Below are 14496 nucleotides of genomic sequence, written 5' to 3'. Positions count from 1 at the left end.
TTAGCAAACATTCAGTTTAAGAGGAAAGTGCGGATTGCGCAGGCTAATCTGGGACAACACTTTACGCACATGCATAAAAACCCCTGTCCACAGACCTCGGCTCAAATATAAATCAATAATTGACAGTAGAATGATGAGGTTTTATCTAATAAATAAAGTGTTGTCTTGAATAGGGATCAGGGGTGTAAGCATGAGAATGTCTTTATTGTTGACTTAGCTAAAAGAAGAATTTAATTCAGAGCTCAAACAAATTTGGGAAGAGGCATTTTGGGTGGGTAGGTCAGGTTATCTCAAACAAACACATTTTTAGGGATGGCCTGATATTACTGCCTTTGAGGTCAATGCAAAAATCAATTGATAGCAACAGCATGAAAGTGACACCCAATGCAAGTGTCGTTCTTTTTGTCGAGTTTATTTAGTTGTGTTCTTTAAATATGTGTCATATATTTACATTTTTCATTTAACAAATTGTCATGGCAGCTGAATTTACTAAAATAGTAATGAAATAAACAACATAATTTTGTGCGTAAGAGATTTGTTGCTTGACACATGTGGTTGTCAAGGAAACCAATCTGTTGACCTTTGACCTTGAACCTGCAGCTGTGCTGTAAAGCAGATCGATATCTAGTTCATTATTTTTGCCATGCCAAATTTAAAGTAGGAAAATCATTAATTGTGTCCACAATTTAAATTTTAATGACTCTTTGAGTGTTGAATGGTTTTGTTTGCCCATATTGAAGTTGCTACACTTGCAGAACAATGTGGTAGTATATTCGGAGCCATGGACTGTTTTCACTCACTTTTTTATGGAAGGCACTTGCATGACTTTGGCAAATAATGTCTTGAATTTAATTGGGATTATTGGATACAAATTGTTGTAATATTTTTGTAAACAAATAAAAAATTGTGTTCTTAGTTTTGACTTGGAGGAATATGTTGTGTGCTTTAGTAATGTTCAACACAATTTTTAAGTGACAAAGTTCTTATTTTAAGAACAGAAACACGACTGAAAAATGTTTAAATTGGATTTGTGAAGAACTTAATATAAATGTGAAGATGATTAGTTGTCAATTCTAGGTGTTGCTATACATAAAGATTTTTCTTAACATGAATATTTTTTTCGGTGGCAGGAACATAATTTTTTACAAGCATGATATGAATTTCAATATGGTGCCCTAAAGAAAGAAAGCAAACATTTTTAATCATAAAGGTGGTTTTTAGTAAAATATTATATAATCTGCCTTTTTTACCAGTGTAAAGCTTAGAAATCCATTTAGTTATGTACCATTTCTATGAAATATTAATTACAAGAGTTGTTAAGTCTTTTTTCTTTGTTGTTGTCTTCTTTAAAGAGATCATTCCTAATTCCATTGTTTTTCTGTCACTTCTTCTTCCCCCAAGTCTTCTTAAAGTGTTTTGTTTTTGGCGCAAAATCATGTTATACTCGTTTATAACATGAAATATTTGTATAATTATTATTCAAAGTTGTTGTTGTTGTATTTCTCAATATTCCTTATTTGGTTCTTTCTGTATTTTGTGTGAAATATTAGGAATATGGGATGAAATACATAGTCTGCTGTACACAATTATGTACTATTCAAGTTTAATTTGATTTGATTGCTTAAACCTTATCAGATTTAAGTGCAATTATTCGGGTGATAATAGGAACTTTATTATTTCAGTTCAGTTTAGGACAGAACCCTAGTCACTGCAGTGTATGGAATATGTACCCAAGAGTTAACCCTTTCCCACTCAGGAGCAAAGTGAAAATGGCTATAAGCAAACAGCATAAAACCAGTAACTCGCAGTCTGTTCAGGTTGTATGCTGTTTGCTGCTCATCAGTATCTTAGGGATGGAAATAAAGCCTTTCAAACTGGAATATATTAAGAAAGGACTTTAATTTTATTTGATTTTCTAAAGGACTTCACATGGGTCAAAGTGCGTTTCTGAGTGGTAAAGAGGTTAATGAGGGTAGATATTCCATATACCTCTTTTACAAGTGGTTCTTAATAACCTGACTTACACCATAGATAAAAATGCTTGGTTAACTGTTTTAAAAACACATTTGGCAACCTAAATAAAGGCAAATAAATTATAAATGGTATGCTATATGCCATAAAAATGGTAACTTTATACAAGATTAGTATAACTGGAAAGGTTTTAAAGTTTTAGAAAAAAAACAACCTGGACCAAACATACAATTATAATTTCCTTGCCAATGATTGGTCAGCTGGTGAAAGGCATGGTCTTTTAAGTGACATTGGAATACCAGGGTGCAGGATCAACAGGGTTTTCAGGGGTTTACACACGGGCTGGAAACAATGTAAACACACCATTAAGAACTTTATTTGAAAATATTTCAAGTTATTGTAATACTTTTGCAAAACTCTTTAGTGCATAAAAGACAGTTAATAATTTCTTGCAGTTTGTGCTGATATCTTATGATTTAAAAATAAATCCTTGCATACGTCTGAAATCGTTGCCAAAATTTCACGTTGCGTGCTGCATAACCATGTAAATGAATGCTTCATACATGGAACTTTGGCCAAGAACACAGGCTTATTAAATAAAGTAATCCTGATGTATTTCACATTGCCATAAGCAGCATAAAAACTGTCTTTTATGCAAGAGTTGAAATTCATAAGAAAAATTGTTAACCAGGTTTTCCGAAGGAAAAAACTGGTTATTAGATTGGCGAATGCGGGGGCTGGCTGGCTGGCTGGCTGGCGGCTGGCTGGCTGGCGGGCTGGCGGGCTGGCGGAATAAGCTTGTCCGGGCCATAACTATGTCGTTCATTGTCAGATTTTAAAATCATTTGGCACATTTGTTCACCATCATTGGACGGTGTGTCGCGCGATATAATTACGTCGATATCTCCAAGGTCAAGGTCACACTTTGAGTTCAAAGGTCAAAAATGGCCATAAATGAGCTTGTCCGAGCCATAACTATGTCGTTCATCGTCAGATTTTAAAATCATTTGGCACATTTGTTCACCATCATTGGACGGTGTGTCGCGCGAAATAATTACGTCGATATCTCCAAGGTCAAGGTCACACTTTGAGTTCAAAGGTCAAAAATGGCCATAAATGAGCTTGTCCTGGCCATAACTATGTCATTCATTGTGAGATTTTAAAATCATTTGGCACATTTGTTCACCATCATGGGACGGTGTGTCCCACGAAATAATCACGTCAATATCTCCAATGTCAAGGTCGCCACGACTAAAAATAGATTTAAAAAAAAAAATAAAATTACAAAGGGGGTTAATTTTTTTTGGTCATTTCAAAAGTTCAGTTTGAGTTTTCCCCCTCTATCATATTTTTTTTTCACAATGAAAACCTGGTTTTGTGACAATTTTGTCCCTTGTTTTAAAAAGTTATTTGAAATAAAGCACCACTTACTGTTGTGTTTACATCCATTTAAGTCACGTGATCTTGCACCCTGAAAACACCAATCCTGGTTTCTTTTGAAGTAATGATTTGACCTGGCAATTAAAGTCTGACCTTTATGAAACCATTTATTGTGGGAAATTTTCTTGCTTAAAACGTCACTTTCTATTTAAATCAGGCACTTCTATTGTTCAGTCATTGATACACAATATAAGGATTATTTTCTGAAGGAAATTGGTAAGTTTATTACCAGACGTAAAACCATTAACACTTTCACAGCCTTTCTTTGAGGGTTTGGTCACTTATGGCAATTAGTGTTTGGTGTTTAATGTGTTTTCAAATGGTGGTGGTGGACTGATGGTCACTTATGTTCCATGATTTATGTGAATTTTATCAGCACATGACATTGCTTGGTGATTGTGGTCTAATGTAGACATGTTGTTTGAACACAGTTTGGCAAATAGAAGTCAGAAAACAAAGATGTGAAATCTTGTTTTGTTTAAATAAACACTGAGTTGAAATTTTGTGGACAGAGTGGGAAAGATAAAGCATTGAAAGGAATTCCATGTGTTTTATGAACTGATTTGTTGTTTGTAACAATTACTTGCTTTCATTGTCTTTGTAATAAAATGCAGCCAAACCGGAATAAAAGTGCACGTAGGAAAGTTGTCAGGTAAAATTTTCTGCAGAATGTGTTGAAATAATAATACCTATATGTTGAACAAAGACAAGTTTATGATATTTGCAGTTTTTATTTACAACAGGATAATGTTTTAATTTGGAATAATATACTCCTGTATGTAAATAATTACTTGTTACAGTTTTCTATAATTGAAAATATGATACAAATCATTACAAACATTGAAAATGGGATACAAATAAGTATAAAAGACATACAGTTTTATATTCCTTGATTATTTATTAATATTTATTTTAGTTATTATTATTTTTTATTTTTTTGAGGGGGATCTGTATGTTCCAGTGTTAAAATAGAGGATACAGTTGGGATGCACTTCGAATAAACTTAGAGAGTCTTTGAAAACCTGAACCACCACAATTATGCCTGACTGTGTTAAAAAGTTAATGCAAAACCTGGAATTCAAGTTATCCATTCACAAATGTCGTTTGTAGGTTTATTTTAATTATTCATGTACAAAATATCATTTCCAGGTTTTAAATTTTAATAATACATCCCAAGAAAGTAGTTTCCAGGTTGGGAATTTTAATTATCCATGGATAAAACACATAATTTTCAGGTTTACAGAGGCAAGCGCGGACAGCCAGGTGATCAGGAGCCCCAGTCGCCTTGGATACAGCGATGACATCCCACCCATTGTGGTAGACGCAACGTGGGAGAACACCTCACAGGACTCCAACAGGGAGGACTTCCAGCTACTGGACCTTAATGGTACTGCATGTGTGTAAAGTGTCATCCACGATTAGGCGGTGCAGTCCTTACAGGGACGATACTTTCTGCTTATATTAAAGTTATTGTGTGAAAGATGACTCTTTTTAATGAAAATCCAGTCTAAACAAGCAGGGAGGACTTCCCAGCTGCAGGACCTCAAATGTACTGCCAACTGTTTCACATTCATATACTTGACTTCAACAGTACCGTCAACTGTTTCAAATTCATATACATGTACTGGGCCTCAAGGGTACCGCCAACTGTTTCACATTCAAATACTGGACTTCAACAGTACCGCACACTGTTTCACATTCATGTAATGGGCCTAAACGGTACTGCACACTGTTTCACATTCATATTCTGGACCTTAATGGTACCGCCAACTGTTTCTCATTCATGTAATGGACATCAACTGTACTGCACACTGTTTCACATTCATATACTTGACCTCAACAGTACCGTCAACTGTTTCTCATTCATGTGATGGACATCAACTGTACTGCATACTATTTCACATTCATACACGGGACCTTAATAGTACCACCAACAGTTAGCTGTCTCTCATTCAAATACTGGACATCAACAGTACTGCACACTGTTTCACATTCATATACTTGACCTCAACAGTACCGTCAACTGTTTCTCGTTCATGTAATGGACATCAACTGTACTGCACACTGTTTCACATTCATATACTGGACCTCAACAGTACCACCAACTGTTTCACATTTATATACTTGACCTAAACAGTACCACCAACTGTTTCACATTCATATACTTGACGTCAAGAGTACCACCAACTGTTTCACATTCATATACTTGATCTCAACAGTACCACCAACTGTTTCACATTCATATACTTGATCTCAACAGTACCACCAACTGTTTCACATTCATATACTTGACCTCAACAGGACCACCAACTGTTTCACATTCAAATACTGGGCCTCAACAGTACCACCAACTGTTTCACATTCATATACTGGGCCTCAACAGTACCACCAACTGTTTCACATTCATATACTGGGCCTCAAGGGTACCACCAACTGTTTCACATTCATATACTTGACCTCAACGGTACTGCACACTGTTTCATATTCATATACTGGGCCTCAACAGTACTGCAACTGTTTCACATTTATATACTGGACCTCAACAGTACTACAACTGTTTCACATTCATATACTGGGCCTCAACAGTACTGCAACTGTTTCACATTCATATACTTGACCTCAACAGTACCGTCAACTGTGTCTCATTAATGTAATGGACATCAACTGTACTGCACACTGTTTCACATTCATATACTGGACCTCAACAGTACCATCAACTGTTTCACATTCATATACCTGACCTAAACAGTACCACCAACTGTTTCACATTCATATACTTGACCTCAAGAGTACCACCAACTGTTTCACATTCATATACTTGATCTCAACAGTACCACCAACTGTTTCACATTCATATACTTGACCTCAACAGTACCACCAACTGTTTCACATTCATATACTGCTGCCTCAACAGTACCACCAACTGTTTCACATTCATATACTGGGCCTCAACAGTACCACCAACTGTTTCACATTCATATACTGGGCCTCAAGGGTACCACCAACTGTTTCACATTCAAATACTTGACCTCAATGGTACTGCACACTGTTTCACATTCATACACTGGGCCTCAACAGTACTGCAACTGTTTCACATTAATATACAGGGCCTCAACAGTACTGCAACTGATTCACATTCATATACCTGACCTCAACAGTACCGTCAACTGTTTCACATTCATAAACTTGACCTCAACAGTACCATCAACTGTTTCATATTCATATACATGTACTGGGCCTCAAGGGTACCGCCAACTGTTTCACAATCAAATACTGGACTTCAACAGTACCGCACACATTTATACACTGGGCCTCAACAGTACCACCAACTGCTTCACATTCATATACTGGGCCTCAAGGGTACCACCAACTGTTTCACATTCATATACTTGACCTCAATGGTACTGCACACTGTTTCACATTCATATACTGAGCCTCAACAGTACTGCAACTGTTTCACATTCATATACTGGGCCTCAACAGTACTGCAACTGATTCACATTCATATACTTGACCTCAACAGTACCGTCAACTGTTTCACATTCATATACTTGACCTCAACAGTACCATCAACTGTTTGATATTCATATACATGTACTGGGCCTCAAGGGTACCACCAACTGTTTCCCAATCAAATACTGGACTTCAACAGTACCGCACACTGTTTCTATTTCATGTTATGGGCCTCAAGGGTACCGTAAACTGTTTCACATTCATATACTGGACTTCAACAGTACCGCCAACTGTTTCACATTCAAATACTGGACTTCAGCAGTACCGCCAACTGTTTCACATTCATGTACTGGGCCTCAAGGGTACCGCCAACTGTTTCATATTCATATACATATACTGGGCCTCAACAGTACCACCAACTGTTTCACATTCATATACTGGGCTTCAAGGGTACCGCCAACTGTTTCACATTCATATACTTGACCTCAACAGTACCGTCAACTGTTTCATATTCATATACATGTACTGGGCCTCATTGGTACCACCAACTGTTTCACATATATATACTGGGCCTCAACGGTATGGCATAGTGTTACACATTCATATTCAGGTACTAGACCTCAATGGTACGACAAACTTTTTAACAAAAATCAAATGGTAACTGGCTGGTAATTGTTTTTTTTAATTTGCAATTAGTTGTGATATTCAATTAACAATGTGAAAAAATAACAATTTTTGTTTCTGGAAATGTAGCGATTAGGCTTCCACTATCTTAATGCATAAAGTGTCGTCCAAGATTAGCCTGTGGCAACTTTACAGGTTTATCTGGGACAACATTTTCTGCTTAAACAGAATTCCTTGCTGAAAGATGACTCTTCTAAATGAAGTTTTGTTTAACCAGTCTATATGTACATGCTTTTAGCATTGTTTTCCCAGAGCACAGCTCAAATGAGTGGTGTTCTGAGAAAACTGGGCATAATGCATGTGTGTAAAGTGTTGTCCCAGATTAGCCTGTGCAGTCCACACAGGCTAATCAGGGACGAAACTTTCCGCTTTTATGACATTTTTCGTTTAAATGAAGTCTCTTCTTAGCAAAAATCCAATTAAGGCGGAAAGTGTCGTCCCTGATGAGCCTGTGTGGACTTCACAGGCTCATCTGGGACGACACTTAACGCACATGCATTATGCCCAGTTTTCTTAGAGCGCAACTTAAATGAAAACAAAATAGTTCCTCCTAGTATGCTATTTGTTTTTGGACATTACATTTTTGTTTCATAAACCTTCATAAACGAGCCTAAATGAGAAAATTGTCTTATGTTATATGGTAAATGTGTCTTAAGAAGATTGTATTTTGCTACAGCTTTCTTTGCTAACAAAACTGGATAAATTATAGCAACAATGATTGTAAATAATACACTTAAAATTATTATACTAAACATATTGTCATTTTGCAAGAATAAGCATTGTTTAAAAAAAAAATCCATCTACATATATTGAGCTTATTGTAGAATTAATGTTATATTCCAACTTGATATATTACATGTTACATTAATAGCCAAAGAAGTTTACATTTTGCTGAGGTATATTTCATACCTTTCAATGACAATTGCAGTATTGAGTGTGGTATGGCTGCCTTCAAAATGGCCCAACCTGGCTTTCAAGGTATGGCTGCTGTCAAAATGGTCCAACCTGGTTTTCAATCATCTGACATTCTATATGCCAGAGAAAAAGAAGCTTTCCAAGTTTCTGGTTATGGAAATTATACTCTAAAGACTTATTTTGTCTGCTAACAGTAAGTTTCAGTGGATATGGTGTCAGCCAAGCCACCAGGCAGTCATGGTTTGAAACCCACTATGAGAGTGTTCTTTAGATTGCCCCAAGAGACATCCAAGTATTCATTCTACCCAGAAAACAGACTCGAGAGTGTTTCAGTAAGCCTTCAGCTTTTGATTCAATCAAGCTTAAAAAAATAGGTTAAAACTCACATTTAAAACATATCTAATTGGTCAGTTTGGTTTCCACAGAGGTAGCTGAACCAGACCTCGAGACCAGTCTAAACTCTGCCCGAGCTGAGACAGAAACCCGAGATAGTGGACAGCAGACGGATTTCCCGCCTACCCCGACAACTCCGAATTTCCCTCCACACCAGAAGGCGGGATCTCAAGGCAGACATTTTGTGTCTTCTCAGAAGTTTATAAACGAGAAAGGGCAGTCGGCTAAACACCCCTATGAAAAGACAGTTTATTTCGTGCAAACAGTTCAAAGTAATGGAAATACACCTGCTAAACACCATACGCAGACTGTGAAAAATAATTTTCAGTCGCCAACATCAGTTCTCAACAAGAGTGTTTCATACTCAGGGAGCCCTAGTACACGGGTTGACTCAGGATACAGCAGTCAACAAGAAACCATACGAATTCCGGGCTCACCACAACAATTGCAGACACAACCCGTAGTATCAAAAATTATCTCCAACTCCACTGGTGACAGATTATTGTCAAGTGATACGAACTACAGCAAAAGTCAGGCAGTTTCATCATCAACAGGAAACAGTTCCCCCACACGACCGATATCGGGTAGAGTAAATGAGAATTCTAAATCTGTGACATATTCCTACAGTGGAGATAGACCAAATAACACAGCAAAAATGAGTCATTATGACAATGCTCTAATTTCGCCACTGTCGTCTGCACGCAAACAAGAGAAGCAAGATCTTCAGATTCTGAATGATCGATTTTCAACGTACATTTCCAAGGTGCGATCACTGGGCGAGCACAACAACAGACTCGACAGCGCTTCGTTGATGAAGCAGACGCGCATTCTTGAAGATGAAGTAGCAACTCTGAAGGCTTTGTACGAAAGGGAGCTGGATGTTTTAAGGTAGGCTGGTGTGTGAAGAGCTTAATAAATTTATATGAGCTTCGTTCTGGAAAAACGGGGCTTTATGCATGTGCCTAAAGTGTAATCCCCGGTAAGTCAGTGCAGTCTGCACAGGTTTGTGTTTAGGTTATACAGTTATAATGACATGTTTTACATTGAAACATGTTCTAGTGCAGCAAATTTAAAATTTAAAAAAAAACATACATGTCTGACCATTCCAAAGTTAATATTAAAATCACTCTGTGAAAAGGGGATTTAATGCATGTGCATAAAGTGTCGTCCCAGATAAGCCTGTGCAGACTGCACAGGCTAATCAGGGACAACACTTTCCACCTAAACTGGATTTTTGGTAAGAAGAGGCTTTCTTGAAGTGAAAAATATCATAAAAGCAGAAAGTGTCGTCCCTGATTAGCCTGTGTGGACTGCACAGGCTTATTTGGGACGACACTTTATCCGCATGCATTAAACCACCTTTTCACAGAGCACGTCCACTAAAGTCTTGTATGGTATCAACATATATTTGATAGTCTAGTCATATTGATACAATCAATGATCTGGTGTTTGCTTTAATTTGTGTTCATGACTTACTGCGGAGTCATTTAATTTCATTTTAATGATATTTTTCATATTTGTAAAATTTGGCGTTTTTTTGGACCCTAAATTCATGGATTTTCTGGTTGAGCATGGTGAAAAAATTCCAAATAATAATATTTGTTTCACGGAAGTGAGCTATGTACACACTCCCAAACCATTCTAATGATCTTTCTTCCAATAAAAATCAGGTTATTTCCCTGAAACAGACTCATTAACGTAAATTGGTAATATAAGTTATAGGCTTCTGGGTTAAGAGATCATTGAGCATGATAAAACTATCAAAACAGGCATGTATCTATGTAATTAACTGTGTAAGATTACTTGGTCTGAATTCATTAATTCTTAATCTAATTAAGACCTTTCCATAAAATAACACTGTTCTTTGATAAGAATGATTTGCAATTATTAAGAAAATAGTGTTACTCAGTACATAATTTTTCTAAGTTCTCAAGCATATATACTTGAATCTTGGTCATCTCTTAAGTGAGAACTCTAAGAATGATTAGGTGTATAGGCATGATGTTTCAGTATATATGAGCCTTGCACTGGAAAAACCCGGTGAAATGCCATAGCAATTAGTGTCTTCTTAAATTGCAGTCCACAGAGGCTTATCAGGGACAACACTTTCCCCTCTTATGAAATTTTTGGTTGAAAGAAAGTCTCTTCTTAACCCCTTGCATGCTGGGAAATTTGTCATCTGCTAAAATGTCATCTGCTAAATTTCTAAAATTAGCATTTTCTTCGATTTTTTCAAAGAATACTATGTTCTGTGGCGTCTCATCTGGATCCAAACTGTTTGCAAAGGTCTTCGAAATTCGGTTCCAGCACTGAAAGACTTAATGAAAATCTAGTAAAGGAGAAAAGCGTGGTCCCTGATTAGCATGTGAAGACTGCACAGGCTACTCTGGAGCAAAACTTTACCCATAGCCATTAAGCTCTATTTTCCCAGGGCCAGGCTCATATAAAAAACCAGTTGTTCCTTTCTCCAGACAGGACCTGAATGCCACAAGTCGAGAGAGAAACAACTACCAGCTACAGTGTGAGAAAAATAAGCAGATGGCCATTGACTTTGAAAGCAGGTTTGTTTCTGATTATTTTTCAGGCCTCTTACTTAGTAATCAATTTAATTTAAATGGAAAAAAATGTTATTAATAATATTCTACATTAATTTTGTTAAATGCAAAAATTTCTGTATAATATAATCAAGTTGATGGAGCTCTGATGCCAAAATTGACTTTTAAGTTACTTTGCTTTTTATCCCACCTGAGCACAAAGTGGTGACTGATTTTGTGTAGTCATATTGCAGTTATCAAAGGTACATGATTGAATCTTTACTACTCAGGATGGCTGTAGAGTCAGACAAAAATCGTCGACTGGTGGACGAATTGAATCAGGCTCAGCGAAAAGCAAATACTCTCGAGACTGAGTTGATGTCCCTGAGACAGATGGGAGATGGTCGAGTAGACTTCCAACACCTGCAGAGAGAGATGGACAAACTGATACGAGAGAATGAGGATCATAAACACAGGTACTGGCAGGGATGTATGGGGGTTATACATTTCGTTTCATTCAATTGATTATGTTTTTAATAAACAATTTGTTAAAAGTGGATATTTTTTCATGACAGCACAGTGACAAGTACAATATTTATTTTGGGGGCTCATTAGGGAATAAATAATGGTAGTCTTTCATAACCAAAAAGCTGTATTTGTCTGTAATGCTTTTTTTTCCAAATAGTTTCCATTTTATAAGAGTAATAAAAATTGGAGAATAATATTGTAATGACGACAAAATCATGACATTATTCACAGTGAAAATTATTCACATTTTGTTACTGCTTTTTTTCACTGTTTGAAACAGAAAATGACAAGCTATAATATCGCTGTGATATTTCCTTATAAATAAGGATTAAAAAAATAAACATTATACCAAAATTGTCTTGACATATTCTTTAAGAAGTTCATGTATTGCAAAGTTGACATTGAAGTGTTTGAAGGCAATTTAGGGGCTCAGCACAAATTTTAGGGTCCATTTGCTGATGGGCTTTTGCTCATTGTATATTCCTTGTACTGGTATGTGGTCAGATTAAAGTGTTCAGGTTGGTTTATAAAAATTATTATAAAGGTATTGAAATACAGATTTGATTCTTTGTGTGGGGGATAGGCTGTGAAATTATTTCTATGGCCATTTTTTCCCTACTTCTGTTTCAAGTAGGGCAGTTGTCAGATACTGCCATAAATATGTGCAATATTTACTGGTTAACCAGCTTAATCTGGAAAATTGTGAATCTATTGACTGACCACCATTATATGAATGAAATACTGGTGAAAGTAGAAACAATCTATAAAAAACACACTAAATTATATGGCTGAAATATATCTTTAAAAAATAACAAACAAAAAAAAACACTGAATTATTGCTATCATCAACGTCTATATCAGACAGGAGCAGGAATCTCTTCTACGCACAGAGGCTGAGGACCAGTGCCACATTCTACGGAAGAAACTCGAGTTCAACGAACAGGTCCACGTGCAGCAAATGGTTGAGATACGCGAGAGACTCGAACAAAGTCAGGCGATGATAATTAGTCTTGAGTCTCGAATCAACGCAAACACTAAAAACGACATGGCTATCCCGGATGTGTTGAAGCAGGTTCGAGAACAAGCAGAGATCGAGTTCAAGAGATATCAGCTGGAGTCAGAGGAAAAGTACAATAGAAACGTAAGAATTGCAGTGTTGAGTTGGCTTTTTGTATAGGTTTTTTTAGGTTTAATTGATGTTTGCAAAAGATTGTATTTTCTCTGAAATAAAAATGTAATGAAGATTCTGTAAAAAAAAAAGGTAATGGGCCCAATCACTGGAAGGACATATCATTTGAAATTTGCTGATTTGTTGGTGATAAATGAATAGTAGGTTTAAAGAAAACAGAAACAATCTTAGGAGTTAGGGAGCCATATTTAAGATTTTTTAAAGCAATAATTTACTGCAGTCATTTCAAATCCAATGGAGCTAAACATGTCTTTAACATACTTTTTTCCATTCTCACCATCAAAAAATCTTTCAATCTCTGAATTTAGTTAAGATTATACAATTGAACATGTTTTGATTTGAAATTGTATACATTGATTTTAATTGGATACTTTTGGTTCTTTTGTCTCTTTTTTTTAGCTCACCAGAGCGCAGCTTGCCCATGGTGAGCTTTTGTGATCACCTTTCGTCTGTTGTTTGTGTTGTGTGTTGTCTGTTGTCTGTCATTGACATTTTTCTTATGAACACTGAAAACACCTTATTTTGAGCCCAAGATTTATGAGACTTGGTCAGGACATTTGTCCTAATATCTTGAAATCCGGTCATCTAGAGAAAAAATATTTATCATTAGGTCAAATGAACGAAAAAGCTTGTGAACACTCTGCAATTCATATATTTTGTCAAATCATAATGAAACTAGTTCAGAACGTTTGTTTTATTCATGTCCCACCAGAGTTGGCAAATTTTTGCAGTCAGTTGAAAAACATGGCAGTCATAGGCTAGGCCGTTATAATTATATAGCTATAATGAAACCTTTAGAACAATTCTGGAATCACAATTCATTTTAAGCTCACCTGAGCAAAACTGGATCACCATTTGTCTGTTGTTTGTCATCTGTCATCACTCATCTGTTATCCATGGTCAACATTAACCTTGAGGTCAATTTGGAGACCACATTTATTGCCGTATATTTATTTTACTTTTGTTGGAGCATTTTTCGAATGATATCTTGACCGAGATATTTAAACTGGGTTATGTTGGGTCAGAAACAAGGTCATTAGATCAAATCAAAGAAAAATATTTGAACACTATTGAAGCAACATGTTTTTGCACAACCTTCATTATTATTATTATTTTTATACCGGATTCATGGAACTTAGTGCGAACATGCTTTTTTTTTAGTTCCACATTTTGTCATGTGGGATCAAAAACTCTGTCAATAGGTCAAAATAAAGAAAAATCTTGTGAACTCTCTAGATCCTTAATTTATTGCTCAATATTTTTGTCACTTGGTCTGAACATATGTTCTTATGATATCTTTACAGAGTTTGTAGCTGGGTCAAGAACTAGGTTGCCTGGTCAAACTAAAGAAAAAGTTTGTGAACACTCTAGAGGCCACATTTATTGCAG

The 14496-nt window shown here is 36.3% G+C and overlaps 1 protein-coding gene across 13 annotated transcripts in view; it reads left to right on the top strand.

Annotated features, from left to right (window-relative positions):
* Positions 1-14496, top strand: part of LOC127851093 (uncharacterized) — a 64352-nt gene that overhangs the window by 3928 nt on the left and 45928 nt on the right. For 6 of the 13 annotated variants that reach the window (XM_052384617.1, XM_052384629.1, XM_052384639.1 and 3 more), the window contains exons 1-6: positions 3955-4063; positions 4647-4798; positions 8889-9744; positions 11328-11417; positions 11681-11866; positions 12780-13059. In XM_052384617.1, the coding sequence (XP_052240577.1) occupies positions 4020-4063; positions 4647-4798; positions 8889-9744; positions 11328-11417; positions 11681-11866; positions 12780-13059 (1608 nt within the window). In that variant the 5' untranslated portion in view covers positions 3955-4019. Of the gene's footprint in view, positions 1-3947; positions 4064-4646; positions 4799-8888; positions 9745-11327; positions 11418-11680; positions 11867-12779; positions 13060-14496 lie in introns of those variants that run through there. The other 7 variants (XM_052384606.1, XM_052384647.1, XM_052384676.1 and 4 more) reach the window with 4 other exon arrangements.

This window comes from Dreissena polymorpha, chromosome 1 (assembly GCF_020536995.1).
Source record: "Dreissena polymorpha isolate Duluth1 chromosome 1, UMN_Dpol_1.0, whole genome shotgun sequence".
Lineage (NCBI taxonomy): Eukaryota > Metazoa > Mollusca > Bivalvia > Myida > Dreissenidae > Dreissena > Dreissena polymorpha.
Note: the sequence above shows the minus strand (reverse complement) of the source record. Positions and strands in the feature narration are given on the sequence as shown.